The sequence below is a fragment of the Belonocnema kinseyi genome, chromosome 2 (genome assembly GCF_010883055.1).
Source record: "Belonocnema kinseyi isolate 2016_QV_RU_SX_M_011 chromosome 2, B_treatae_v1, whole genome shotgun sequence".
Classification (NCBI taxonomy): domain Eukaryota; kingdom Metazoa; phylum Arthropoda; class Insecta; order Hymenoptera; family Cynipidae; genus Belonocnema; species Belonocnema kinseyi.
Window position 1 is genome coordinate 11,264,738 of NC_046658.1, and position 27,085 is coordinate 11,291,822.

Sequence of the window (27,085 nt, forward strand, 5' to 3'; positions counted from 1 at the left end):
TTTCTCCCGACTTGCTTTATCAAGTGGAACTTGTAAGTATCCATTTGCAAGGTATAAGGTAATATAAATCTGGATATCACTCAGTAGTCTGAGTAGTAGTAGTCTGATCTCAGGTCCGCTACCATTCTAGGTTCTCAAATTTTCTTCTTCGCTAGTAGGACTGGACTGGCGTATGGGGAAGATGTTTCAGTCATTAATTCATTTTCATTTAATTCTTTGATGATTACCTTAACTACTACCTTAATTACTACTGGGTATTTCTCTGATTTCCATACTGATAAGATCTGTACATCCCAGATCTGCATAGTTTCTAGAGATCGTATCGCTATATATATTTATAACTTTAAATAAACCATCGACTACTTCCTTTGAATTACGGGGATCTATATCTCGTTTCGACATCGTTATCTTAGTTGTATTTTTCAAAGGTTCAAGTAAATTTATTGCTCTGACTTCGCAATGACCAGGTAATTTTTTAAAAGTTTGATCTGAATGACCAGCATTCAAATATGATAGTAGGAAATCTTCTTTTGAGTCCACCGCATTGATATGGGGTTTTGTGGTATCGTGACATTATCTTTTATAGATAAGTTAGTACCCACGTTGTCGACTTCCAAATTCGTAAAGGGTATGTTTTTGTTTTCCTTAAAGATCAGCTGATCGCCGCTCTTTATACAGTCGACATAGGTAATTCTTTAAATGTCCTCCCAATGAAGATATCCACTGGTTGAGTATTGTTGGGTACTACTCGTAGACAAATTCATTCCGCAATCACTCCGTCGACTGCAACGCGGCACACTATCACTCCGTTTGTTGATACTCTGTAGTTATTAGGACCCCAACTCTTCAATTCTGATCGTCTTTGGATTATGGAGTAGTTGCCCTGCAACGCAGCTGATTATTTGATAGTCAAATCGGAGCTTCCAGGGTCAATAAAAGCATTCCATTCAGAGTCATTCAAAAACACGGATTTAAAATATTTCTTTATTTCAGGATCGTTGTTGACTGTTATTTGGCGAATCTCACCTGGTTCAGTCGTTGCTTTCAGACAATGTCTCCCAGTGTGTTCAGTTTCCTTGCATAATTGACAACTTTCTGTTCGATGTGGCTCTGGGCAATTTCTGGATAAGTGGCTATATCCGTTACAATTGTAACATTTCAATTCGCCTTTTTCGTTGCGAAGTGGTGGTCTTCAGTCAGGATTCGTACAATGGTCTCGAGTAGTGCTGTTTCCAACTGGTTTTTCCTTTATATATTTGCAATTATCATTCTTCTGCCATTTTGGTGCCTTGGATTTTTCTTCCCTTAAGCATCTGATCTAAATGCAATAATACCGGACGGTTCAGCTCGCTTTTTCCCGAAAAGATGCTTTTTGTTGATGTATTTTGTAATCGAAAATAAACAGTTATTTCTCGATTGAAACTGGCGCGTTGTGTACAGTACACGTGCGTATACCAGCGTTTCACCTCCTCGGTAGTGATGGGTGGGCATTCTTTATCAGGTGTTATGAGGGCAACACATAACTCCTTGAAGCTATTTATATTTTCTGAGTCTTCGTCCAGTCTATGCTACACTTCGTAGACTTCTCTCCAAAATACTTCGACCTCCTCTGGTTTTGAGTGGGTGTTCGACAGTAACTGGAGGGTCTTGAAAGAGTCAAAATGGGTCAGAGAGAAACTGTTGAATTTCTCTGACCCACCTCTCCCTCCGCTCTAGAGTTCTCTTAGCGTCAGATAGTATCCGTATTCTCTCAACAATATGCTGCCTGATGGTCAGCAGCTTTAACTTGTTAAGTGTGTGATAACGGGTCCGGAGTTCGTGCGCGAACTTTCGAACCTTGGCGGTAAAATTCCCGCCAGATGTGATGTGGTCAATCACACACTGAATGCGGGACGCGTACTGCCTTGCCCAGCCTATCTTCATGGCAAGTTGATGCATTCGTCTTTTGGTCTTTTGGTGTACCGTTGGTTTGGTTTTACGGTTCGCATCGGCCAAAGCTCTCGCTGCATGATACACACAATAATTGATAGCCCAGAGGTCGGATTCGCCGAAAAAATGTCCACGAAGCTCGTCATCCATTTCAGCCAGATCTTTAGGCTTGAGAGAAACATTGGTGTTGATGTTTCTCCGCATCATAAAGCATCGGTCTTCCTCTATTGGATGCCTGCCCCTTTTTCGAAGTAGTCCAGCATGGTTTCGCAGACGTTGCTGCGAAAAGTGCGATAGCTCCAGGTGTTTCTCGCACCATAGAGCATGCAGCCGTGCCATGAAACCCCGTTCAGGGGCCACACTCGCATCGTAGCACTCTAGCAAGTCGTGATTCAGTCGCTCCGTCCACACAAAGATCGCGAGATCCCGCCGATCCATTACATTGGATCCATATTCATTGGCTCCCCCAGCTCTAGATTGGTCGGCATTGTCGGCCGACCCATTTTCGGGAGCCAGCGCGTTCTGTTGTTTTGAACCGCACTTACTTCAACTACGTTTGGTGTTGTCATTGTTGTTCCCACAAGAAGTTAGGGAACGGGGTTCGTACATCCTTGTAGAGCCCCGCATGCAAGGGTAAGGCTGCGTACTCTGAGAGGTCGCCCAGTATCCCAGAGTCACCGTTCTAGACACGTCACCCAGGTGCCATTCAGCTTTCGGCACGGTTTTACACCTCCACTTGTGGGTTAATTCCTTCGGGACTACCCCTGGACAATTGTCCGCGACTGCCTATTTATTTTTGTAACCATATTCAGCATAAACCCTTGGTACAGGGACCCTCTATCCGCAACCCGAGGACGCATTCGGTGGCTTTGTCACAGGCCCTTCGGTTTGATTCTAGAGGAATCAAAACCGAACCGAATATATATACTTAACTTCTATACAAAAATAATAAAATGGATATTTGACGTCTTCCAACTTTTAGTGAACAATATTTTATTTTTATCCTTCTCCTAAACATATTAGTTCAGTTTATTTTAAAGTGGTAACTAAAGTAGATCTAACTTTTGTTTCGCTAAATTATGAATAACAATTTTTTGTGTTTATTATTACATTAATGATTGTTTGCGTTTCAAAGTTGAAAACTGTTTGGTTGCTCAAACATTTATCTTGGTAATTCGCCAATTGATAATGAATGCACGTATGAATACAGTCATTTCATAGCGAAAGTTGTGTGAAGATGCAGAAAAAAACTATATTATACTTTACTGGATCGTAGAAACCTGTTTTAGATATGCGATTCTAAAAATTCTGACCACTGGTGAGTAACTTGGGAAGAGTGTGAAGCCCCCCGCTTGCCGTTCTTGCACCCTGCCGCTGGTATACGCACGTATAATGTACACAACGCGCCAGTTTCAAGAGAGACGAAATAATCTCAACATTACAACAAATAGCAACAACAAGAACATTTTCGGGAAAAAGCGAGCTGAAAGATTCGGTATAATGGCCCTTAGATTATGTGATTAAAATATTGTGGCCAACAATTCATGCGTTTAGATGTCATTTTGATGTAGCCAAATTGACAGCCGTTTGAGGGACACGTGAGAATATCGTCGAGTCCCCCGCTTTCCGCCCTGCCCGTCCTTTATTATTGCATTTAGATCAGATGGTTAAAATGTGGCGTTCAAAATCTCAACCAATTAGATTTAGTTTGCCTCTTGCGAATTTGACAGCCGTTTGAAGCGCCTTAAGGTCTTCGCCCTTTTTCGTATTAGAAGACTCTAGGAAACTACGAATTCTCTCTCCGCGTTGAGAATTTAACCGCTCGTGCCTGTTCGAATCATGTAGAAGGTCGTGCTTCTTCGCTGCCAACGCATTACATAGGTCTCTGGACCATAACCTAATTAGTATTTGTTCCTTGGTTTCAACGATGGATAAATCTAGTTATTGACACAGTCTATCTTTGTCCACAAGATAAGTATTAAAAGATTCGCCCTTTTTCTGGATACGCGCAGACCTTCTTTGCCATTTGACTGTCAAACATTCCACTTTTATAAAAGTGTTCTTAAACGCGTATTCGAAATCTGACCAAGATTTATGTTTAGCAGAATTTAATCGGAACCAATTCAAGGCTCCCGATTTCAGATGGACTCGCGCTGTTTCGATTACAAATCCATTCGGTCATCTATGTAATTGTTTCATGCGATTAATCTTTTCTAGCCATTATTTAGCCTGGATGCCATCTTTCACTCCGTCAAAATTTTGTATTCCTTTGCTCAAATCTGGAATTATGTGAAATTCTTCAGGGTTTATTTCTCTCGTTGATGCTGGCACTGATGGTGTAATCAAACTGTCAACAAGTCGTTCCAATAAAGCATCTCTTTTTCGATTTTCTTGTATAATCATTTCCATCAATCTATCAACAGCAGACGAATTTTGTTCGCTGTTTCGTTGATGCTGAATTCATGGATTAGCGTACTGGGGCAGACACTCTGGAATGTAGCTGCTTGTCGGTAGATGGTTATATTGAAACCTGAAATCTTGAGCTTGGTGGTTGATTGGAGTAATGTATGGATTTCCTTGATGAACATATTGGGGTGGAAACTCCAGAAGGTGGTTGCTTCTCAATGGTTGGTCATGTTGGATTCCGAAATCTTGAGTAAAGTCGTTAGCTGGAGCAATGTACGGACTTCCTGTCACTGACATATTTCCTTGAGTTAAATTTTCTCTCTGGTTCTGCTGAAGATCCAATCGTTTATTGTGCACATGAATTCGTTGATGGGTATTGCCTACTCGCCCGAAGTATTCCGCTTCTACGCTTTGAAGTACATTTACCTGATATCTTTCATCATGATCACCCATTCGATTCGTGTTGAAGTTAGGGTTACTAAACTGAATTGGATCACGAAGACTACGCTCTAAACGGGTATCATCAATGGATCGTGATAATTTAAATTCATTACTTCCCCCTTGTAGTTGAGATTGTGATGGAAGATACGAGGATAATGAATCAGTGTCATTTTCGCGCTCAAATTGTTCAAACTCCTCTAAAGGGATACCTTGAAAACGCTGATAAGCCATTTCAGCGTGTCTTTTTCTTTAAATTCGCACTAATTTATTCAAATTCGCATATTCCTTAGTTCAAAATATATTTTTATTAACGTTCTATTTTTATTAAAAAAGAACTCACTTACTCTGCAGTTCGGGTTGCTTAGTATTACCAAACAAAAATTTTCGATTATCGTTGCTTGACTTCGTATATATACCAATGATTGAAGCACTAATATTTTGAAACAAAAAAATTCTTATTTAAGTTTTCTTTAATTCGCACAATTATTTTTATTTAGCATTTTCATGAGAAATTTCTCAAATGCTCGCCATTTATTTGGTACATATCTCGCTAGGTAGCCGATATAACCTCTTCACCCGAAACAATTATCGCTCGTACTGCGTTTGGGTGGTGACGGGTAGATCTGCTTGTTATAAATCATGTAAGTCTATTTCGCACTTATTAAACATAGCCTCTTAATCCCAAACGCAATGAGAGTTTGTAGTTCTGATATGGAGGGGGTGATTTTTTTATTTTGATTTTGGCAGAATGGTATGGAAATAAGCCGCCTACCACCTGGGTTGTTCTCGTACGGTAGCAGAGGGGGAAATCCCCAGGGTTTCCTCCAAGGGTAGAGGGGTTTTAATGTTGCAGGTGTCACCTGTAAATTACTTTGTCTTGTTTTTATTTATATTTATTTGTAAACAGCCCCTACACGGTTGGAAGAAATATCCGTGAAAAAAAGGCTCGATCGAGGGAAAATTTATATATTTTTTTGAAATGTTTCATCATTTCCATTTTTGTTGGATACACTCATATGGGCTTTTCAAAGGAAGAAAAAGTAACAGCCACTCTTATTAATTCTTTTGGTTTTTTGTTTTTCTTTTGTTTTCGACACTCACCGAGTTTTGAGTACGAGGGGGCAATAGAGGAAGAAGTGGTTTTCGCTGGAGCATCAGTTATCACAGAGGATCGGCACTAAATACGACAAGGAAGCAGGGGGGGGGGGGGGAAATTGCACGGGTACAGGCGCAACCGAGGGTTGTTCACCGCGGCGGTGGAATGTGGATGAGATTCCCGCATTCCAAATCCTGTACGTCGTGCGATTCAAATCTCACGGCCTTGGGCATAAGAGCTAGGAAATCTCCCCCCATTCGCCGTGACACTGCGATAATGCAGAAAACACCTCTGGATCACCTGCGCAGGAGGGGAGAGTTTGGGCGGCCTACATATCGAAGAGTGAAGCGATGTAGTTGTCTTTGATCGTTCGAGCCTCGTGTGAGAAAGTTTTTGTATGATTTTCTTTGTAACTCTGTAGAGTTTTCGTCAGAGAATGGTAAATTAAGTTTTTTTTTATTTTTATTGTGTCTTTTGAAGGACGTGCTGCTACATCCCTGGACTTGGATCAGACCCATGGTGAGCGGCTTGTATTTTTATATTTATATTAGCTGCTCTTCGTTCGATCTTGTAAACTCGGTGAATGGACTTATAGTTTTTATTGTGTGTGTTAAATTTTCAATCAGGCGTGGATGCGTTACTCACAACATACTTATCACTTTAAACAAGAAACGTTCTTATGCTTGTAAAGTAGAAATATTTCGGTGCACATAGGATTTCCTTAATCCTCTTTGTAAAAGAAGGCTTTTTATTAACATTTTATTCGTATTTAAACGCATTAACTTTCGATTTTATGTTAGTCATAAGTATTCGTCACAGTTTTTCGATTAACTTTAGTTATAAGTATCAGTCACAGTTCATTTATAGTTAAAAATGTTCGAATAGTTCCAAAGTTATTTTTTTGAAAATATTTGCGTGTTTGGAATTTTTATAATAAATTTTGCTAAATTTGCATTCAAAAACAAATTTGACATTTTTTTATTTTTAGAAGTACCATTTTTTAAAAGATTTTTAGATTTATCAGATAAAGTCTTATATCTATACTAAGACTACCATGGAATAATTTGTAGTCGATGAAAATAAATAAAAAATGGTTTATTACGTCACAATCAAATTATTGACAAATTATTAAGAACCAGAGTTTTTGTATAAAATATAAGAATAATTGAAAATAGATGTTATTAAAAAACTTTTTAAACCATTTTTATTTAAAAATCCACAGTTTGGCTCTTAGTCAACAAATAGGCTACATTTTGCCATGAAATGCACAAAACATGTCTTTCCGATGACTCTTTTCTATGAAGCTGTGTACATTCACATAAACTATTTATTATTTAAACAATTTTCATAAACAAATTCCGCGTTTTTCTATTTTCCAACGAATAGGCTAAAGTTTTTATAAGATTAACTAAGAATGTTTTGTAACAAAGTTACAAGCATCCCGTTACAATACGGCCCTGCGGACCCATGATTAGGAGTGGGGAACAACACCCCCAGTCTTTAATTATAAAAAAAAACCTGCCCCGAAGCGTCCAGTCTTGTGCTCACCGCACGTTTCATCGGTTAACTTTTCACCCGATCCACCTTTAACCCCTTACGGTCAACAACGACGCCCCATCGTCTTGCCACGTTACGGTCTCCGACGACGCTATCGTCACGTACCGCAACATCTCCTAGGAGGACCCATCGCTTCTCCGGTGTCCTGGCTTCATCACCCGGATACCACCAACTTTCGCCCGCTCTTGGCTTCACCGTGCGATTCGGGCTATCATCAATCTAGCTTTTGTAACTCACTTGTTAGTTAAAATAAACCCTTTTATATTTATTTGGGCTATCCCTTTTTGACTTCACCCGTTCTCAATTCTCCACATCCATCGCCTATCCTTTAATTTGCGAAATCCCTCACAAATTTGGCGCCCTCTTCAAAAACTCACAATCCCTCCAAAATTCTATAACCCGAGAACGGAAGTCATAAATGAATGATGAATTTTTAAAATCAATTATACATGTGTGCCATCGATAAAGTGCGGGTAGACCTGTATATATGTCCGTTTAAATAGTTGGTATACTTCGCGTGTTCGCAAGCTCTGCCACCTTTAACAAAATAAAAAATTACCCTGAGAAAATCGCCTTATCTGTACTCTTTGTAGCAGGATTGAATAAGTGAGGGGTTTAAACAAAAAATCGTAAACAAAAATAAATAAAATATGGTTGGAAAAAACGCAAATGAATTTAGGAAAAATAAGGGGAAAATAGAATTCACCAGTAGGCAGAAGCTAGATAGAATAGAAAAAATTAAAAAGTTAACAAAAAACTAGAAGAAAATTGAATAATAAATACGAAAGTTACAAAAGGAAGCGGCGTCAGTAACGAAAATTGAAGAAAATAACAAACAAGCAAGTGCGAGTAGTGTAGAAAATGAAAATATTGATATTCAGTCAGGCGAAAACGAGAATAGAAGAGAATAATTAGCAAGAAATTTGAATTTAGAATTCATAACAGTGAAAAATTAAGAATTAGAATGGGGGTGGTACAACCGTGTCAAGCGATACGTTACAATGCCAAGAACGAGAGTACAGACACAAGCACAGACAGAAAGTACCTCAAACTCCAACAGACAAAACCGTACCCCACATGGACACGAAATTGGAATACTGTACCCAAATAGTGAGATTACGTTAGGTAATTGGAGACTAGAAAATGAGAACAGTAGAAGTTTAGAAAATGATGAATTAGAAATAAGCAGAATAGATAGAGAAATTGAAAACCAGAGAAAAGAACTCGAAAGATTAGAAAGAGACAGGCAACAATTAGAATTGAGTCGGTTAGAAAGGGAAGAAACTCTTGAAAAAGAAAGAGATAGGGCAGAAAATTTTGGAATAGTGCAAAGGAATTAATAAATTTCGAAAAAAATAAAATCAATAGAATTAAAATAAAAGAAGTTTCAGAAGAAATTAAAAATTTTAATGATAAAATGGGTAGAATTTTAAATTCAAGCCAAAATTTATTCAATCAAAGTAATAAGTCAAGAAATTTACAAAATACGGTTCATTTCGAAGAAACAGAATTAAATTTAAATGAGCGAAGATACTCGTTATCAGGTGCATGAAATAGAATGACAATAAATAGGGGTCGCGGTCAAGGGGACGAATTCTCATTACCAAGACCGATACAGAGGCAATCAATTATAAGAAAATCGCATTTGCCTCAATGCGAAAGAGAAATGCAAAGAAGAATGGATAGAAGTAGAGGGGCCCATACGGAAAGAGAAGAGATGAATGAAAATAGTATGAATGAAATTCCAGCAACTCTCTTTCCATTCGGAATTATTCAGACACCTTTTCAAATTATGTCAAATCGGCCAATTAAATTTAAAAATAATAAATAAAATAGTCCAAATTATTTCCTAAATAATTTAATAACATTTAAAAGAGGATATAAAATTAAAGAAAGGGACATTTTAGAAAATTTAGATGCTGTTTTTGAAGAGGAAGAATTAGGTTGGTTTCAAGTGATTAAAAATAATTGGCAAAAATTAGATCAATTTACTATGATTTTAAAGAAATTTACTTAAATGAGAGATATTCGGAAATAATCAAAAATAAAATAAAATTTTTCAATCAGAAAAAAGATCAAGATATTCATGCTTTAGTAACAGAAATCAAACAATTATTTGAAAAATGAATGCCACGTCTGAGCGTAGAATGGCAATTAAGAAAGACTTATGAAAATCGAAGAATCGCATATAAAGTTTATATTTCAAGAAATGCTTTTTCAAATTTTTCAGAATTAGCAATTTTAGGTCGAGAATGGGAAACAGAATTATCAAAATCTAAGATTAGAGGTAAAAAATTACGCATTTTAAGTAAAAAGGATAATGAAAATAATAAAAATAATCAAGAAATGATAAAAGTTTAAATAATATTGAAAATGAGAATCTGAATAGAGATAAAAATCAACAAAGACAATTTAGACCAGGGTACCAAAGTCAACAAAATAGACAACAATTCCAACCAAGGTTTCAGAATGGAAATCCTAGATTTTTTAATTCAAGATTTAAAAATAATAAGAATGATCAAAAGAAATCCACGATTTAGTAACAATTATAATAATAATTTCAGAAACCAGAACCCAGCTGATCAGTTATTTTGTGTAACGCGGAAGAAAACAGTAATTTAGGCAAAAATAAAGAATTAAAATCAGAAAATAACAGTCAAAATAAAAACAATGACAAAAACAAACAAAACAAAGATGGGCAGAAGGGAGGTGAAATAGATCCAAGAGCTCAGGATTCCGCGGATCCAAATTCTGTTTATCAAAGTTCTAATAATAGATCACGAGAACCCGTAACATGCTGCAATTGTGGGAAAATAGGCCATTTTCAACGCGATTGTTGGTATAGTTTAAATCAGGGAAGCGCATACGGTTGCTATTGAAGGCGGAAAATAGCAGACAAAACCTGAGACCGCCCGAAATACTCAACACATGCGAAACGAGATTTCACCTAATGATTGATTTTAAAAATCATAAATATGAAGTGTTAGTTGACACCGGTGCAACACACTCATATGCAGGCGAAAAAATTATACAAACAATAAAAGAGTTAGATTATGAAATTAAACAACCGACAAATAATAAATTAATGGTCGCGAATAGCCAAAAGATTAAAATAGTAGGTCAAGCGTTGATTCCAATTAAAATTGGGCACGTAGAAAAATATTTCTTATTTAGATTGGTACCCGAATTAAAATTAATCGGCATAATAGGAACGGACATGACCGAGAAAATAGGTTTGAAGATGGATTATGAGAAAAAGATTTGGTGGTTACCAGAATTACCACATATTAAATATTAGATAGAAGCAAAAGTAAATAAAATGCAAAAACCGGTAATTAGAGAAACGAAAGCGGATAAGAATAGGAAGAGCGAGGAAAACAGATTAAGATTTAGATCAAAGGTTAGCCTCAGAAACGACATGCAAGAGAAAGAGACAGATTTGCTACAGTGCGAAGTCTCTTCTCCCGTGTCGCCACACACCCCACCCCGAGCCCTCCTTACAGGTGATGCATTAGACTCGATCACGCCAGCACCCCAGCCGGCACAGAGTGCACGGGGGCATGCTGCCCTACACTCTAGACCCTACAAAGCGAGCGACGAAACACTGGCACGTGTCAGCGTGGGCGTACAAAGATTAGATAAGCGGGCTAATCAAAATATCGAGAGAGAAAGGGAAAATTAGGGATAGAAACAAAATAACTACGAAGATACAGGTGAAAAATAAAGATAGGAATTTAAATACAGAATTTAAAGGGCCTTTGGAATGCAATAAAGAGAAAAATGATTCTAAATTAAAGCAGGTATTAGATGAAAAGGAGGACAAAAATATTCGATAATAGAAAAATTATTCGCAATCAGAAAAAGTAATTGGTGTAATTTTAGGAATAATGCGGTTATTAGTAATAAGATTTTTGTTTAGATTTCAGAAAAGTAAATAAAATTACGAAAAAAGACTTATATGCAATTCCAATAATATCTGAAATATTATATACATTAAGATCAGCAAAGTACATGTCAAAAATCGATCTTCATTCAGCTCATCATCAGATACCACTGGACGAAGAATTGAATCCAATAGCAGCTTTTATAGTCCCGAGCAAAGGAATGTATCAGTTAAAGAGGATGCCATTTGGATTAACAAATGCTCCTGCTACATTCCAGCGCCTGATGGACAAAATAATAACACCAGAATTAAAGCCAAATGTATTTTTTTATTTGGATGATATAATTATAGTTTCTAAAAATTTTGAAGAACACTTAAAATACTTGAAAATAGTTTTAGATAAAATTAAAAATGCAGGTTTAACAATAGTTTAGACCAAAGTGAATTTGGATGTTATGAAATAAAATATTTGGGTTTCAAAGTAAATGAAAAAGGATTACAAGTTGATGAAAAAAAATTGAACCAGTTTTAAATTTTCTAATGCCAAAAACAATTAAACAACTTGGTATAGGAAATTTATGCCGAAATTTGCAGAAATTGTGGAACCATTACAAAAATTATTGAAAAGAAAGTAAAGTGGGAATGGTCTGAGAAACAGGAACGGACTTTTACGATTATTAACCACTTACTAACAATAGCACAGATTTTAGCCTGTCCTGAATTTGGAAGCCCATTCCAACTTGAAACTGATGCTAGTGACATAGGATTAGGAGCTGTTTTAACACAAACAATAAACAGCGAAAACGATTTAATAGCGTTTGCGAGTAGAGGTCTAAATGAAGCTGAACGTAAATATTCAGCTTAAGAAAAATAATTTTTAGCCGTAGTCTGGGCGATTAGAAAGTTTAGACCATATTTAGAGGGTTATTCTTTTATGGTTATCACAGATCATATTGCATTAAAATGGTTACATAGCTTAAAAATCCAACAGGTCGATTAGCAAGATGGGATTTAGAATTGTTAGGATACGACTATGAAATTGTATATAGAAAAGGTAGTTTAAATCAGGTACCAGATACTTGATCAAGGTTAAATGAAAATCACATAAAAGTCTCAAGTATTTTAGCCAGCACAATAGAATCGAAAGAAAAAAATTTTTAAGAAATTGAAGATAACTGGTATAAAAATAAAATGATTCAGGTTAAAAATAAACCAGAGGAAAATCTTAATTGGCGTATACGCGATAGTCAATTATATTTTTATAGATCCGACACTTTAAAATCAAGCTTAAATTTAGATAGCAATCCGTGGAAATTAACAATACCAAAAGAACTTAGGGATAATTGAAAATCATGATAACAAACAGGCAGGTCATTTAGGTATGGAAAAAACATACGCGAAAATTTCCGAAAATTATTTTGGCCCGGTATGTATTCTAAAACTCTTAAATATGTGAAAGAATGAGATATTTGTCAAAGAATAAAACCTAAAGTAAACAATCCGATGGGTTTGATAAGAAAGCGAATAATCGAAGAACCATGGACAGTGGTAGCATCTGATATGATGGGTCCACTGCCAATGACAAAATCGAAAAATCAATACATTTTAGTTCTTGTTGATATGTTTACAAAGTGGTCAAAAATAATTCCAGTAAAAAATCAATTCTCGTAAACAGTTAAAAAAGAATTTCATAAGCGTATAATTTCGAAATGGGGAACACCCGGAATATTATACACAGATTACAGAAAAGAATATGTGAACAAATCGATAATTAATTTAACAAAAACATTCGGTATTAGACATTCGAAAACTCCTAAATATCATACACAGGCAAATTCAACTGAAAGGTGTAATAGGTGAATTAAAACGGCAATTAAGACATATTTAGAAAAGGACCATAAGACATGGGATGAAAATTTAGGTGATCTGCAATTTGCTCCTGTTCATAAGATAACCGAATTCATAGTTTGGCTAGTTTTCAACAAATACGCTTAATATGTTTATGGAATCAACCCAGAACGTCTTTCCGATAACTCTTTGCTGGGATACTTTCCAAATTTATAAGGATTATTCATTATATAAACAATTTTCATAAACAAATTTACATTTTATCTACTTTGCAATGGATAAGCTCAATTTTTGTTCACGAAATTAACTAAGAATGTCTTCGCTAAAAATGTCAACTTTCTCCTCAAATAAAATATTAAGTACATTTTTGTATAAACAGACCCAAGACACAAATCTTTCTGAACTTAAAAAAGCTTTCATTCAGAAAGAAACATCCAGATCAAAAGAATATTTTAGTTTAAATTTAAACTGGCCACAGAAAGTTGTTTTGTACGACAGTGCTGCCTTAAACTAACACAGCAGCATGATTGCAAAATTAAAAAAAATATAGATGATCCATGTTAATCTTATAGGAAACTTCAAGCGTACGGGGCGATGGGTACGTAGCAATCGATGTGACTCATATTTTGAGGACTTTCTGTGTTTGAGCATTTGAAGCAATTAGGAATTCTTATTCTGATTTCCAAAACAAAATTTCTGTATAAGGACCAGTCTAATAGACAAGAGATAAAAATATGAAAAAAACAGAGGGTTGAACGAGATAGGCGAAGAGACTAAGTTATTGACGAAGAGATAGAAGGCAATTAGTTCCGTGCAAGTGGTTGGAGGGGATAGCCAGAAAATAAAACAGCGCGCTAGGCGGTGAAGCGTGAAACACTGACGGCCATATCGTGCAGTATAAACACTGAGGGGTAAATAAAAATGGGTCATAGTACATATTGTGTAGTAAATTTCAAGAATACTAGTAAGAATAGTACTTGCAAGTTTTACAGATTTCCGAAATCAGACTATAAACAAGAGCAGAGAAAGCAGTGGATTGCAGCTGTAAGGACAATCAAGTGAGTAACACAACCTCACTTTGTACTGTCAACACAGCAAAACGTATATGTACTCACATTCAAATTTACTCAAATTTATTATAGTCCGGATGGATCACAGTGGTCTCCGAAACCATCGGATTATATTTGTAGTGCTCATTTTATTGGTAATAAAAACTCAGAAGAGGAGTGCAGCCCTAGTTATGTACCATAAATATTTCCTTCAGTATACAAAGTGATGGAAGTGAACAAACAGACAGCAATTAATAGGTATATATAATACAGAAAGCATATAAAAAGTGTCAAAAATGAGAATAATTTACACATAACCCTCTATTCTCTTTGCAGACATAGTCGTTTCATGAAGCGAAGGTTGAATAAAGTTGAATAAGGATAAAAATGAAAGAAACACTTGTGCAAGTCTTGGAGGCCTTGAAATTGAAGATTTACGACGTCAAGCAGATACTTTCTTTGACGTTGAGTATGTTTCATCTGAAAAAACTTTTATCTGCAATAGATATGCTTATACTGAACCTACTTTTTCCTATAATGCCGTTCAAATTCAAACGAAAATATCAGAAATTGTAAGTGTCATAAGTATTCCTGCTAGGAAAAAATTAAAAAATTAAAAATGTTGTACGTCGAATCCTGAAACAGTCGAAAAATCATTTGGACCGAACATCCCATTTGTAGAATGTGAAACTAATATTTGTTTCTGGGCAGCAATGATTTCGAAAAAAGGTCATAATCATGTGCAATTGTCTCAATCATATATATATATATATATATATATGTTCGGTCCAAATGATTTTTCGACTATTTCAGGATTCGACGTACAACATTTTTAATTTTAGGTAATGACAATTATACAAATCGCCTGATCCTCTCAACTTGCGAACGCTAAGCGCTCATTACTTAGAATTAGGTGCAACACTCACAGTTTCAGGGCAACAAAGCTTTTTAAATAAGATCATTATCAAGTGCGTTTGTGTCAATCCTATATACCGTCCACTTCTCACAACGGCCGCACTTGATCTCGACCCTATTTTATCACCGTTGCTGCCCTGAAACAGTGAGTGTGTAATTTAATTCCAAATATTGAGCGCTTCGCGTTAAAACATTGTAAAAAGTGCGTTGCTGCCCTTAAATTGTCAATGTTGCAGTTTAGTTACATTTTAATGCGTGATACTGATTTGTCGTCGTTTTTGCTTTCAATGCTATACGAATATATATCTTATGCTCTGATTTTAAGCGCTTGACGCCGTATAGAGTTAAAGCTGTACATTTTTTTGACATTTTGTTTAATATTTCATTGGGCCCTTATAAACTACAAAATTACGACGTTTTAACGAAATCAACCAAAAGACATTTTCCCATGCATTCTGTGCAGGGGCCTTTAAATTGTGAATTTTTTGTATACAATTTGAAGCCAGTGACCCCAACAACCCTCTTATAACAAGTTTTATAGAAATCTGATTTAATCTTAAAATTTGCTAACTCACGGGGATCTTCTAGCACACCGTGCATTACAACCAATCGAAATGTACATACTTGCATAATACCTTCCCATTTACAAAATTGCCTTTCTATTATGATCATTCTTGGAGCATTTTCACTAACCGGTAAATATATTTCTACTCTAAATTTATTCACTGAATGTACGAAAAGAGGTCTAATATTCGGTGACGTCATGATGTATGAAGATATTTTTTGATGTGAAGACAGATTTGAGGGATTTTTTATGGGAGGATAATAGCCGCTTTTGAGCGCCCATACCAAATTGAGAAAGGAACAGGAGATGGTAGCCTGAAACATGGTACACTTAAGGAGAGGGTTCGATTTTCCATAGCGTTGCCAATATTAAATGGCAATGACGCTAAATTAGTATTTAAATTCGAGTTACCTTCTTTTTCTTTTCCGCATAGAGCACACTGTTATAATAGATTTTGGCCTAATTCATATACTCATATTTTCTTTCTGATAACGAAATACAAGAAAAAAGTTTCTTAAAGAGATTTGCTTATTTTTAAAAAGATCTAATGCAATCTGGCCAAGATTGAAAAATTGTAAAATTAGAGTTTCTATAAATTTAACTGTTTATTTTTAACCGTGGTCTTAGTGCTCATGCTGAACAGGGCAATTTTAAAACAGTACACCTGTATGAACAATAAAATCTTACATGTAAGTCTCAATTAATAAAGTACCGAAAATGCATACCTCTCTTTGCTGACAGTAAGTTCCTCGAAATTCTAATCCTCTCAATTGAAAAGTCACCAGTCCATTTCCGAGTTGAATCATGTGCACAAGACAATTCAAATAATCTGACGCTAGCAGAAAACAATCCCCTTGCTCCACATTTCCCCATCGACCCAAAGCAAGATCTCCATATAAGCTGTGTTGCAAGGATCTCGTCAATTGTTCATAAAATATCGAGTTTAAGTTATTATCATCAGCTCCCAAATTTTTTTCTAGATGCGAAGACATTCTCGTATTTGAATGATCCACTCTCCTTGTTTTATAATCTTTCTCCCAAAATTTAACTGGTCTCACATACGAACTAATAAAAATGGCACTTCCTAATAAAGGATTTAATGGTGTACTAAATATTGCTGAAATTCCCGCTTGAAGAAATAACATCGCCGAATGCGGAACGGAAAATGGTTGAGCAAATGCATGGAAAGCGCTGCCCCAGGTAATCTGCCAAGGCGCTATGTACGTAACAATAAACCTGATCTTCAGCAACAATTCATAAATCTTGGAAAAAGCTATTCCAGTCACAAAATAATCTACTAAGAAGGTTTCGCTTAAATTCCTGAAATCGACCTTGAAGAAGAGAACAGAAAAAGCCAAGACTAAGTATCTGGTCGAAGGGTCTGAATAAGAGGATCTCAAAGATTTTAACCCGCAAATCACTATAACTAGAGCGCCAATACTTGTTCCAAACTTTATAACAATCTTGTTCGAACACTCGGTCAATGCTCCGAGGAAAACTACCGGGTAAAGAATGTTCTTCTCCACAAAACACAGATAAACGTACACTTTTTCAAACCACATTATTCTTACTTGTTCTCTAACTTCGAACTGCGTATGTTCATAACTCTTTAGCACTGGTCTAGCAAGAAATTGCCAAGGTAATTGCTTCCGCAATTGAGGCACAATATAATGAAGAAGAAACCCCAAGCAGCTAGTGATGCCCCAAAGGACAGGATTCAGTTCCGGTTGAAGAGCAGTGAATACTGTTGATGAATGAATTGCGAATGTCAGAGTTCCTATAACGGCGCAAACGATGAGGTCATTCTTCAGTCTTGCCTTGACAGTTGCTCTCAACTTCATTGGAAGCGGATCGACAAGTTCAGAATCCAGAATTTCATCACCAACTGTAATTTTAACATCCTTTTTTTTTCCTGAGACTTTCACCTTATTTTGATTCTGAGTGACTGCCTTTTCAAAATTCCCTTTCAGAACTTCTTTATTTACAGAATCTTGTTTAGGGTTGCTTTTTTTACAAGCTTCTATTTTAGATTCTTCTTTTTGAGAAATCTCTTCTTTATGCTCTGGATATACCTCTGCAGGCCAAATGTTTGTCTTGACAATATCCCAGATGGGATAGGGATCGGCAGAAGATCTACTCAGATGATAAGAAATTGCCATTAGGAGCCCCGTGAATATTGAGAACAGAATATGTTGGGAAGAGTTAGTTTCTGATAAAGCTCCGTAGGCAAATCCATACAAAATAACAATTGTGATGAAACTTCGAGAAAGACAATATATAGACGAGAATAGGCTAGTGGTGGCATTCCCGCCAAATATGTGAACGTCGACGTGTTCGCAGAGATACATTAAAAAAGTATTAATCTGCGGGAAAAGCCCAAGGGAAAAAACTATTGGGAAACAGAGAAGAAAAATCAACAAAATATTCCGAGTTTGTAGTATAACGTCGTAGTCTGCAACTCGAAGCCCGTAGACATGAAATTCAGAATTGCGGAAGCTCTTGAGAGCTTCATGAAGAAGGATTATGAGTCCAGCGCAGATGATGAAGTAAATGGGTCTGGAGAAGACTACAATTCGATTAAATCCATGAGTGGGAGATGCTGCATCAGGTTGGACAGACTTAAGCAGTGAGTATTGGCAACCAGCGGTAACGACGCAAAATATAAATGCAAATATGTCTCGATAAAATCCAAGCTGAAGGAGCCTGAGACCCAATCCGGCAACCGCGATGGCCAGGAGAGTCGAAAAAATTGTCTCCACGATAGTTAAATTCCGATCGAGTAAAGCAAGTAGTGCTAATCGATCAAATGTAACCTTGATACCAGGTAATTTCCCTAATTTCCATTTGTAATAATGCTTTGAATGCTTGGACTTCGGGTCACTCGAGCTCTCGAGACCATCGATGAATCTATTCCACGAGATGTTTGCACCATTGTCGGCTTCCATTTGTATAGGGAGGGTCAAAACTGGCATTGGCTGGTTCCCCTCGGTTTGGAAGGAGTTGGAGTTAAAGTTCCCGAAGAGAGTTTGCAGCCTGCGGTTTCTATCAGCTAATGCAAAGTTCACGGGATCTTGTTCAGAATCATGCATATATCGATTAGAGTTCCTAGGATTATGAGATATTATCAAGTTCGAAGGAAGCGCACTCTGGGCTTTCGTGTGATTACTTGTGGGGCTCGATAAGGCAGAAGGAGTGTCGACAATTACAGTTAATCCCGCAGAATTCAATGAAAGACTGCTGTAGCTGTTACTTAAGGAATCTGGTAGTTCCCAGTTAGTATTGCAGTGAAGATTCTGGCTGATCTGTTGTCTAAGGAGAGTATTTAGAAGCTTTTCGTTGTCATTTGAGGAGATTCGACTAGCTGTAGCTATTCCAGACCCTTTCTCATCAAATGTATAAGCTAGCCAGCGACCACTGTCATCGCGAAAGCAGTGGACGGCACCCTCAGAAGTGTCATTGTGACTCGTCGCTAGGTGGCACTCGCCATTTGATATCAAACCAAAAAGGGCAGTGAGAGGAACAAGAGAGTCATCACGATTCGTTCTCGCTCCATGATGGGTTCTCGTTGATCTTTTCAAGCGCCTTTGTCTGTTCCGTGAATTTCGGTTTTGGGAAGCTCGAACCAATTTTGAATCAGGCACAATGTTAGGATTAGATAAATCCCCACCAGAGTGGAGAAGAGCAGCTAACAAAGGAGGTGTAGGACTTGGAAGTAGAGTGCTAAGTTCGTTATTTGAACCACTGATTTTTTCCAACTTTCCGCTGGTTCTTTTTTTCCTTTCCCTACTAGGGTCAACTTTTCGCTTTGGTTTACGGCGAGATGCTTCGGTAGTTAAAGGTCTGCTGGCTTCGGAACTAGTTGTGCTTTCATTTACAGGTTCAGATATAACTTTAGAGGAGCTTTGCTTAGGGATCGCACCCTGCTGACGCTTGTTATCGACTTCAGAGGAAGGAAAGAGGGTTAGCTTCACCTTTATTTCGTTTTCTATGCTCAAAGTTGTCGTACTGGAATCTCCCGAGTCTGGTTCCTTTGAATGAAGATCTGAAATCAGGATATATATATATATATATATCAATATATTTACATATACACAAGAATGAATTTTAAGTTAATCAGCATCAAATAAGTCTGATAGTTTAAGAAAACTCGTCAACAAAAATTACCTATGTCCTCGTTGGATTCGACATATTATTTAACAAGTATTTTTTTAACTCTGAACACGAATCTGCCCTTTATTTATTGCCATCGAACTTAGTTCAATACATATTTGAAATTTAATTGTTTTTTAATTTTGTAGAAATTCTCTTTAAGGTCCAAAACAATTTTTTTTGGGTTACGAAAAATATAATTTTGGTGAACTTTCAATGCAGATTTTCAATATCATCTCTCTTTTACAATAGGTACAACAATTCTTGACACACTCGCAAAAAATCGAAATAGTAAGAAAATCACCAAAAATGAAATATTGCCTATTTTAGTTACTATTTAGTTCTTTTAGTATGACCTAACATCGGATTTATTCAATTTTATTCAAAAATAATAATTTGAAGAGAAAATTTACTTCACATGATTCGTTATTGACATACAATGCAATCAACAACACTTAACTCAAATCGGCCAGAGTTTAGTTACGCATCAGCCTATATGCTTCAAGGCATTACGAACTACTTTTAACATTTAAAATTGATGATCCAATATCTAATACATGATACCATATATAAAAAATTTGAATTATTAAGACACTCAGTGTGATATTTAAAATCTACATTAAAAAAATAATTAAAATGACTTAAAGCATATATAAACTTTTTTTACTCTTGAAGAAATTATTAACTTTTCTTTATTTTAAAAAATACTTAAAGGGTTTTTTACAAGTTAATTAACATTGTAAAGTAGAGATTTAATATAAAAGTTCAAGCAAATGTTTTTGAAGAATGCAACCTTTCGTTAAACATTCTAGCCTGCTATAGAAATTGCTTTCACAATAATTTGAATTTTAGTTTCCATTTACAATGAATGAAAAGTTTTAAAAATCGTTATTGTAACCAATGTAAATATTCGAACACAATATCCAGATATTAAATTATGTAATGCAAATAAGCCTGAAAGGTTTACATACGCTCGGTTATCGACGCATAGAATAAGTTGGTTCGCGCAATGTAAAGTTCTACTTTTGCGGAACTTGTATCCCCAACGGAAATTAGTTTCACCCTGCGTGTAGATTGCTGATTTGCAATTAAGGAGGATACTTCGTCTACAATATCCAAAAGTTGTTTGATCAGAGAGACATAGAGAGTAACCACACTTTGGAAATGTCGCTAGTAGTAATCTCGCGATCCCAGCAGTCATTATTTCTGCACTGTCTATATTATTGATATACATATAATTGAAAACATCCGCTTGAGGCAAAATCGCCTTCTGCATTTTTCCCCTAAGTGGCTTAGCACTTCGTGCAAACAGAGGGATGCTATTTGGGTTATTAAGAAGTGGGAGCTTGGCCCCTCCAAGAGCACCGATGATCAAGACGATCTGCTAAGCTGAATATTCCAGGTATAATCGTCGCAGCTCCCATATAGGTTCTTTATACCCGTTTCTCTTTTCATTCTCCTTGGCTGTGATGTTCCTGTCGACTGGTGCCCAAAATTCGATAAGGAACATGGTTCGTTTCTCAAAGTCAAGGAGAACTATTGAACCCTCGAAAACGCAACGGAAATAATTGTTGAGAATATGAAGTTCCGCTATATGCGACACTTTTCATTTTCAAAAAATAACTCTATTTCCCTAGGAGACTTTATCGGAGCGGTAGAAGAGCTAATGCCCTAAGAGTGACAGAGATGGTAATAGTGTCAGTTTGTTCGTTTGGACGTACGTCGTTCCCGCATGAGTTGGTCAACTAGATAGTATGTACTATAGATGTTCATAGTGTGCATGACAGGCTCTGCAGTTATCATCGTGAATATCTTGGCTTCAAATGTAGTGACGGTATGCTTAAGTGAGCATCACACCGTCTTGACACGCCAAAATGAAACCCTCCGTGTCCGACTTTAATTCGGGTAATTTGAGGAAAGAAAACGTTTCCTTACACGACATTCCTCTCGTTGAGGAGCTGTTCGCGGAAGTTTTCCTACTGTGCTTTCTTGATCCGATACTTAAGGAATAAGTAATCGAGATGGATAATGTTTGATGCATTTTTCTGACACCTGACATTGAAACCAAGGCCGAATGTTTCAGCAGGCTCCTCCGCTGCTTCTTACAGAAATTCCGCGACCAACTTGACGGCATGAGATGTAAAAAATCGCGGAACAGACATAATGCGTAATGCATAGTCTTTCAGGGCTCTATATCGAGGTATCTGAGCTTGTCCTTTTTCCATTGATTCACTCCTAACGAATAGAGCACTACCTGCATGGCAAACATGATCCTTTCAGATTTGTGTTTCCTCACCAACAGTTCGGTAGACCAAATCTGCTAGATAAAATATTTGTATCTGCATTGAAGAACATGTTAAATTAATGTTTTGTCCTAAATGAGGCTTTGTAGCACGCCCAGATATGCACGCCCAGGTATGCGGAGGCTTTTCGGTAATCAATCCAGGCAGGCACATTTATCGAGTAGCAGGTCCAATTTCTGAACAATCTTATCATTTAAGATAGCCACGAAGATCTTATACAAGTTGTTTACACAAGTTTTTAGCCTGTAATTATTAGGGTCAAATAAGCTGACCATCTTCAGGAGGAGCATTGTGCGTCCTTTAACCGACCACTTTAGAAAAGGGTCTTCTTTCTTTAGATATGAGGCAAAAATGAGGGCCAGATGCTGGAGGGTTGAGAGAAACATCTTCCACCAGAAGGTCTTGAACCTATCTAGTCCCGGGGCAGAATAGTTCTTCATGAACCATAATATTTATTTCACCTCCTCTGTAGTAACAGGTGTGTACTCCTCCTCAGGTGTTATGCGAGCACTGCACAGCTCCATGAAATTATTTAAGTTCTTTTTATCTTCAGTCAGTGTACGTTGAACTTCGTAAATTTCTTTTGAAAATGCCTCAGTTTTCTCTGGTTCTGGCGGATGGTTAACAGTAACTAGAAGGTCTTGGAAAAGTTGAGATAGGTCATAGAAAAACTGTTCATTTTCTCTTGCCCAGCCTATTAGCCTAGAGTATCGCTCTTTCTTTATTCGATGCCTGGACACGGTTGGTCTCAGTGTCCTCTCTTTCTCTGTTGCCGATTTGTTCCGTTATATAACCTGTTCTTCGGAAGTCATTTGCACAGTTACTCAGAAGTTGATACGAAAAAAGTGAAAGAACGGGGTGTTTCTCAATGAACTGCACTTACAACTATGTTTGGTGTCATCTTTGTTGTTCCCACGAGCAGCTAGGAAAATCAGTCCATCCGCACTTGTAAAGTGCCTCATGCCCCAGGCAACATTCAACTTTCGGCACCATTGTTACGCCTCCGCTTGGGGGTTATTTCTTCGGGGTCATGTCTAAACAATTTTTTGCAACTGCTTATTAATTATTTTAACCATATTCACCAGAAACAGCATTATCCCTGTTAAAGAAGACTTTATGGCACGTATGTACACTCTGTGGTGCCAGAAAAACTTAAACCTTCAACACGTTTCGCATTAGTCCTTACTTGAAAGCACGTCATGTACACGCTGAATACCTAGAACAAATACTATCTAAGTGTCCCACCCACGAGGGAACGACGTATCTCTACAGACATAATGCGGCCCTAAGATGGCTTTATTACCATATTTGTCGCCCTTACGCTGTTGGCCGCGAAACTGCCCTGCCGAACGCTCCGAGGAAGACAGTCAATTTTCCAAAACGAGACTTGCCAAATTTTCTGGAACTACAATTTTCGGGCAGAAGTCTCGGTTGTACACTCGAGGCCTGACTTCGAGAAACGAACTATATTCGTGATCGAATTCTCGAATCCGACCGACTGCAACATTACTGTTAAGGAGAAGGCTACAGAGGAGCTGCATCAAGACCTCAAAAGGGAGCTGCAACGACTGCACCAAAAGTATTGAGTGAAATTAATTTTCCTTGTCGTCTGCGTCGGGCGTGGTCAAGCGATGCTCCAGCGAAGTATCCGCGAGACCAAGAAATCAGTTTTCCCCGGGCTATGGCTCAAGCTACCTCTCCCCGGGTTCTCCGCTCCAACCCTTGTCCAAGCGAAAGTTTTCCCCGGGCTACGGCTCAAGCTACATCTCCCCGGGTTCTTCGCTCCAATCCTTGCCCAGCGAAGAGGATCCAATCTAAGGACCGCTTCCCCCTCGGATCCCTCTGATTTCCTCCTGAGTGACACCTTGTGTCCATCAACGTCCCTACAAGTAGAAAACCCCCCACACCCCCCACACCCCCCACACTGGAACCTGTGAGAGTACGCATTCCCCACCTATAAACTCGTACCACTTTTTATTAATCATGCTCGCCGGATACTGCCAGTGATCCGAGAAAGCGCTAAATATTAATTAACAGTGTAAATTGTTAATAAAATGTAAGGACTTATAAAGATAAAATCAACAATCTTCAGTTAACTAGCCAAATTTAAAAATCCCAAATCATCTGATGAGAGTCAAAATTCCACTAAAGATTGGTAATGAATAACATCGGTCTCTCCCTATTTAAAAAAATCAATTATAAATTAATATTATCATCAGATCAAGTACCTTCCTAGAACTGAATCCTCGACCTAGTAAAAAGATGAGATTGTTTTGTTAATGAACAAACTAAGCCTTAGTAAATAAATACACAATCAATTCATGCAAAGACAAATTAGTTAAATAATAGTTAAGAAACTTTCTCGCTGGGTGAGATTATTTATTAACTTAACATGATTAATAAATAAACCTTTTCATTACTTAAACATTTTGACCAATTCTTCTAATTAGTCTCGATGTAATAATAACCACTATGTTTATTTAGATCAATATAAAATATTGCTAAGGTAATCAATCTGTTCACTAACAAAAATAACTAACAAATTAGTGAATGCGTTTAATATTAGATAGAATCATTAAGTACCAATTCGATTTCAAAACTTTACAAAATTTTAAGTAAAGTATATCAATCGAAAAACTAGTATCAGCACAATAAACTATTGGAGTTTTTATTGAAATAATTAATTAAATAGCTTACTTCAGCTGCTCAGCAACACTGCAGTGCCTTTAGGAAACTTAGTTGCACAAATTTCTGAAAATTCAGCAATTAGTGGTCACACGGACCGCATCCGGCTGCGACTGTTCCCAACGCAAAAATTCAAGCATTGCTAAGAAAACGTCCCAAAATCATGTACACCATGGCCTATGAGTTGAATCCTACCTTTCACTCCTGGAGTATTTAGAAAAAACAATTAGCTGTGTGTAACCAGAGTTAAGATGAAATTCAGGAATTAGAGCGCAGTGACAGTTCGCGTACTGTGTAACGCGAAGTAAAGAAGTGATGAGCGATGTTCCACAACAACAACGCATCCTAAGTTAAAAAAAATGTCAGAAATAATAAAAATAAAATAATAATAAATTTTTATCAAATTTACTCCAGTCTATTAAACTTGTAATGTATCGGTTAGGTTGTAAAACAGCAAAGCTGAACTTCGGTCTTTTATGTCCACTCGCTTATCTCTTTCTGTAAGCTAATTTACATATCTCGTGGAAAATTATAAAGATCTATTATTATTATTATTATTATTATTATTATTATTATTATTATTATCATCTCTCTGTATCTCTCATGTCTCTCTCTTTTAATTGGGACTGGAGACCAATCATTGAGGAGCAGGGGGATATTAGAGGAATATTAGTGACAAATCGAACACTACATAAAAATAAAGATGGGCCTTTCCCTTCTGGGTTGACTTATTAGTTCGGTACGACCGGAAAACAATTTCAAAATTAAATTTTAACAGGCAACACAAATTTTTTGTTTAATTCACTCGTTCGTAACACCATTTAACATTAAAAATAATTTTTTTATGATTTTATGATGGATGTCTAAATAGAATGTTATACCGAAAAGCAGCATGTCCGACTTTGAGAAAAAGGGTTCTCGATCTTTCGTAGCTTAGTGGTAAGATCATCTGACCGGAAATCAATCTTGGTGATGTTCAATTCCCACCAGATTTAAAAGGATTTTTTTCTCTAATAAATATTTGTAACAATTATTATTATAATATTGAAAATTGACCAGTTGATCGAAATAAATGTAACCTTTTGATTACTTATCAAGTAAAGTTTAGATTTAGCTTAAGACTTTCAGGAAGCAGTGCCGAAGGTATGTATTAATTATTATTATTTAAGCATGATAAAATCGCAATATTTCAAGCTATTTATGATATAAGTGAACAAAATAAGCGATTGCCGCCAAATACTGAAATCACACGATTCGCAAGCAAAGCAAAATAATTATCTAAAGGCCGTAGCAGGCTAAGCATGGTCTGGGTGCTTTAACTCGGATATGATCCATATTACAGGGATAAGTGACTCCCCATATGAAATAAATTTACCCCAAGTCTCAACTTGAAACAAATTTTTTTTACAAAAGTTATAAACAAATTTTGAAAAATCAAAATATCAAATTTTCTCGAAAACGGCTAGACCGATCCTAATGATTAAAATATATGTTGTAGAGAGTACTAAGAAAGTTATGAAAAAAATTTAAGAACAATTCTGTTGATTGTACAAGGATGAAGAAAATATTATAATTTTGTTGAAAGTAAGTACTTTTGGAACAGCAACCATTTTTTACCAATATCATGTTCACATTCAAGTATTCAATATATATTTTTGCGAAAATGATCGTAGCGGTACTTCATAGTTTAAAATAATAAAAACTACTCGGCGGGCCCCTCATAAGTATTCAAATCCATGAGAACGAGAGGCCAACTTCATTTTTAGTTTATGACGCAATAGTAGAGTCAGATTAGCATCCCTTGCTTTATTTAAGCTATATATAACTATATACATCCTGTATTAATAACTTGACAAAACATATATAGACTATATATACTCTATACACACACATGATACCCAACAATTTACGTGTATACACTTCATATGCACAAAACATGTATATTATTTTAAAGCTGAGATCCGCAATGATTTATTTACAGAACAGAATATTCATTCTGTCATCGAAGAAAATAGTGACAGCGACTAATCCGCAGCTTTAAAATAATATACATATGTTTTGTGCATATAAAGTGTGTATATGTTTTGTTAAGTTATTAATACAGGATGTATATAGTTGTGTATAGTGTACATAAAGTAAGGAATGCTAATCTGACTGACGACCTACAGTCTGTCAAGTTAAAGCGTGGGTGGCTTTACTCGCAGTCGGTAAGGTGTATCGACATGATTTTGGTGTCAAAATATTAAGAAGAGCTCCCTC

The 27,085-nt window shown here is 36.6% G+C and overlaps 2 protein-coding genes across 7 annotated transcripts in view; one reads left to right on the plus strand and one right to left on the minus strand.

Annotated features, from left to right (window-relative positions):
• The window catches only part of LOC117168300 (pecanex-like protein 1), a 249,681-nt gene that overhangs the window by 110,024 nt on the left and 112,572 nt on the right, over positions 1-27,085 (minus strand). For all 6 annotated transcript variants that reach the window (XM_033353848.1, XM_033353844.1, XM_033353845.1 and 3 more), the window contains one exon: positions 16,415-19,731. In XM_033353848.1, the coding sequence (XP_033209739.1) occupies positions 16,415-19,731 (3,317 nt within the window). The remainder of the gene's footprint in view (positions 1-16,414; positions 19,732-27,085) is intronic.
• LOC117168302 lies at positions 14,082-14,411 on the plus strand. Its single transcript, XM_033353849.1, has 2 exons — positions 14,082-14,218; positions 14,303-14,411. Exons 1-2 carry the CDS (start codon positions 14,082-14,084, stop codon positions 14,409-14,411), a joined length of 246 nt encoding a protein of 81 aa, XP_033209740.1.

Excerpts from the sequence above, each read along its gene's own strand:
- LOC117168302 (XM_033353849.1), top strand. The coding sequence starts at position 14,082 with ATGGGTCATAGTACATATTGTGTAGTAAATTTCAAGAATACTAGTAAG. Across the intron at positions 14,219-14,302 it reads GCAGCTGTAAGGACAATCAA|TCCGGATGGATCACAGTGGT; the intron begins GTGAGTAACACA and ends AATTTATTATAG.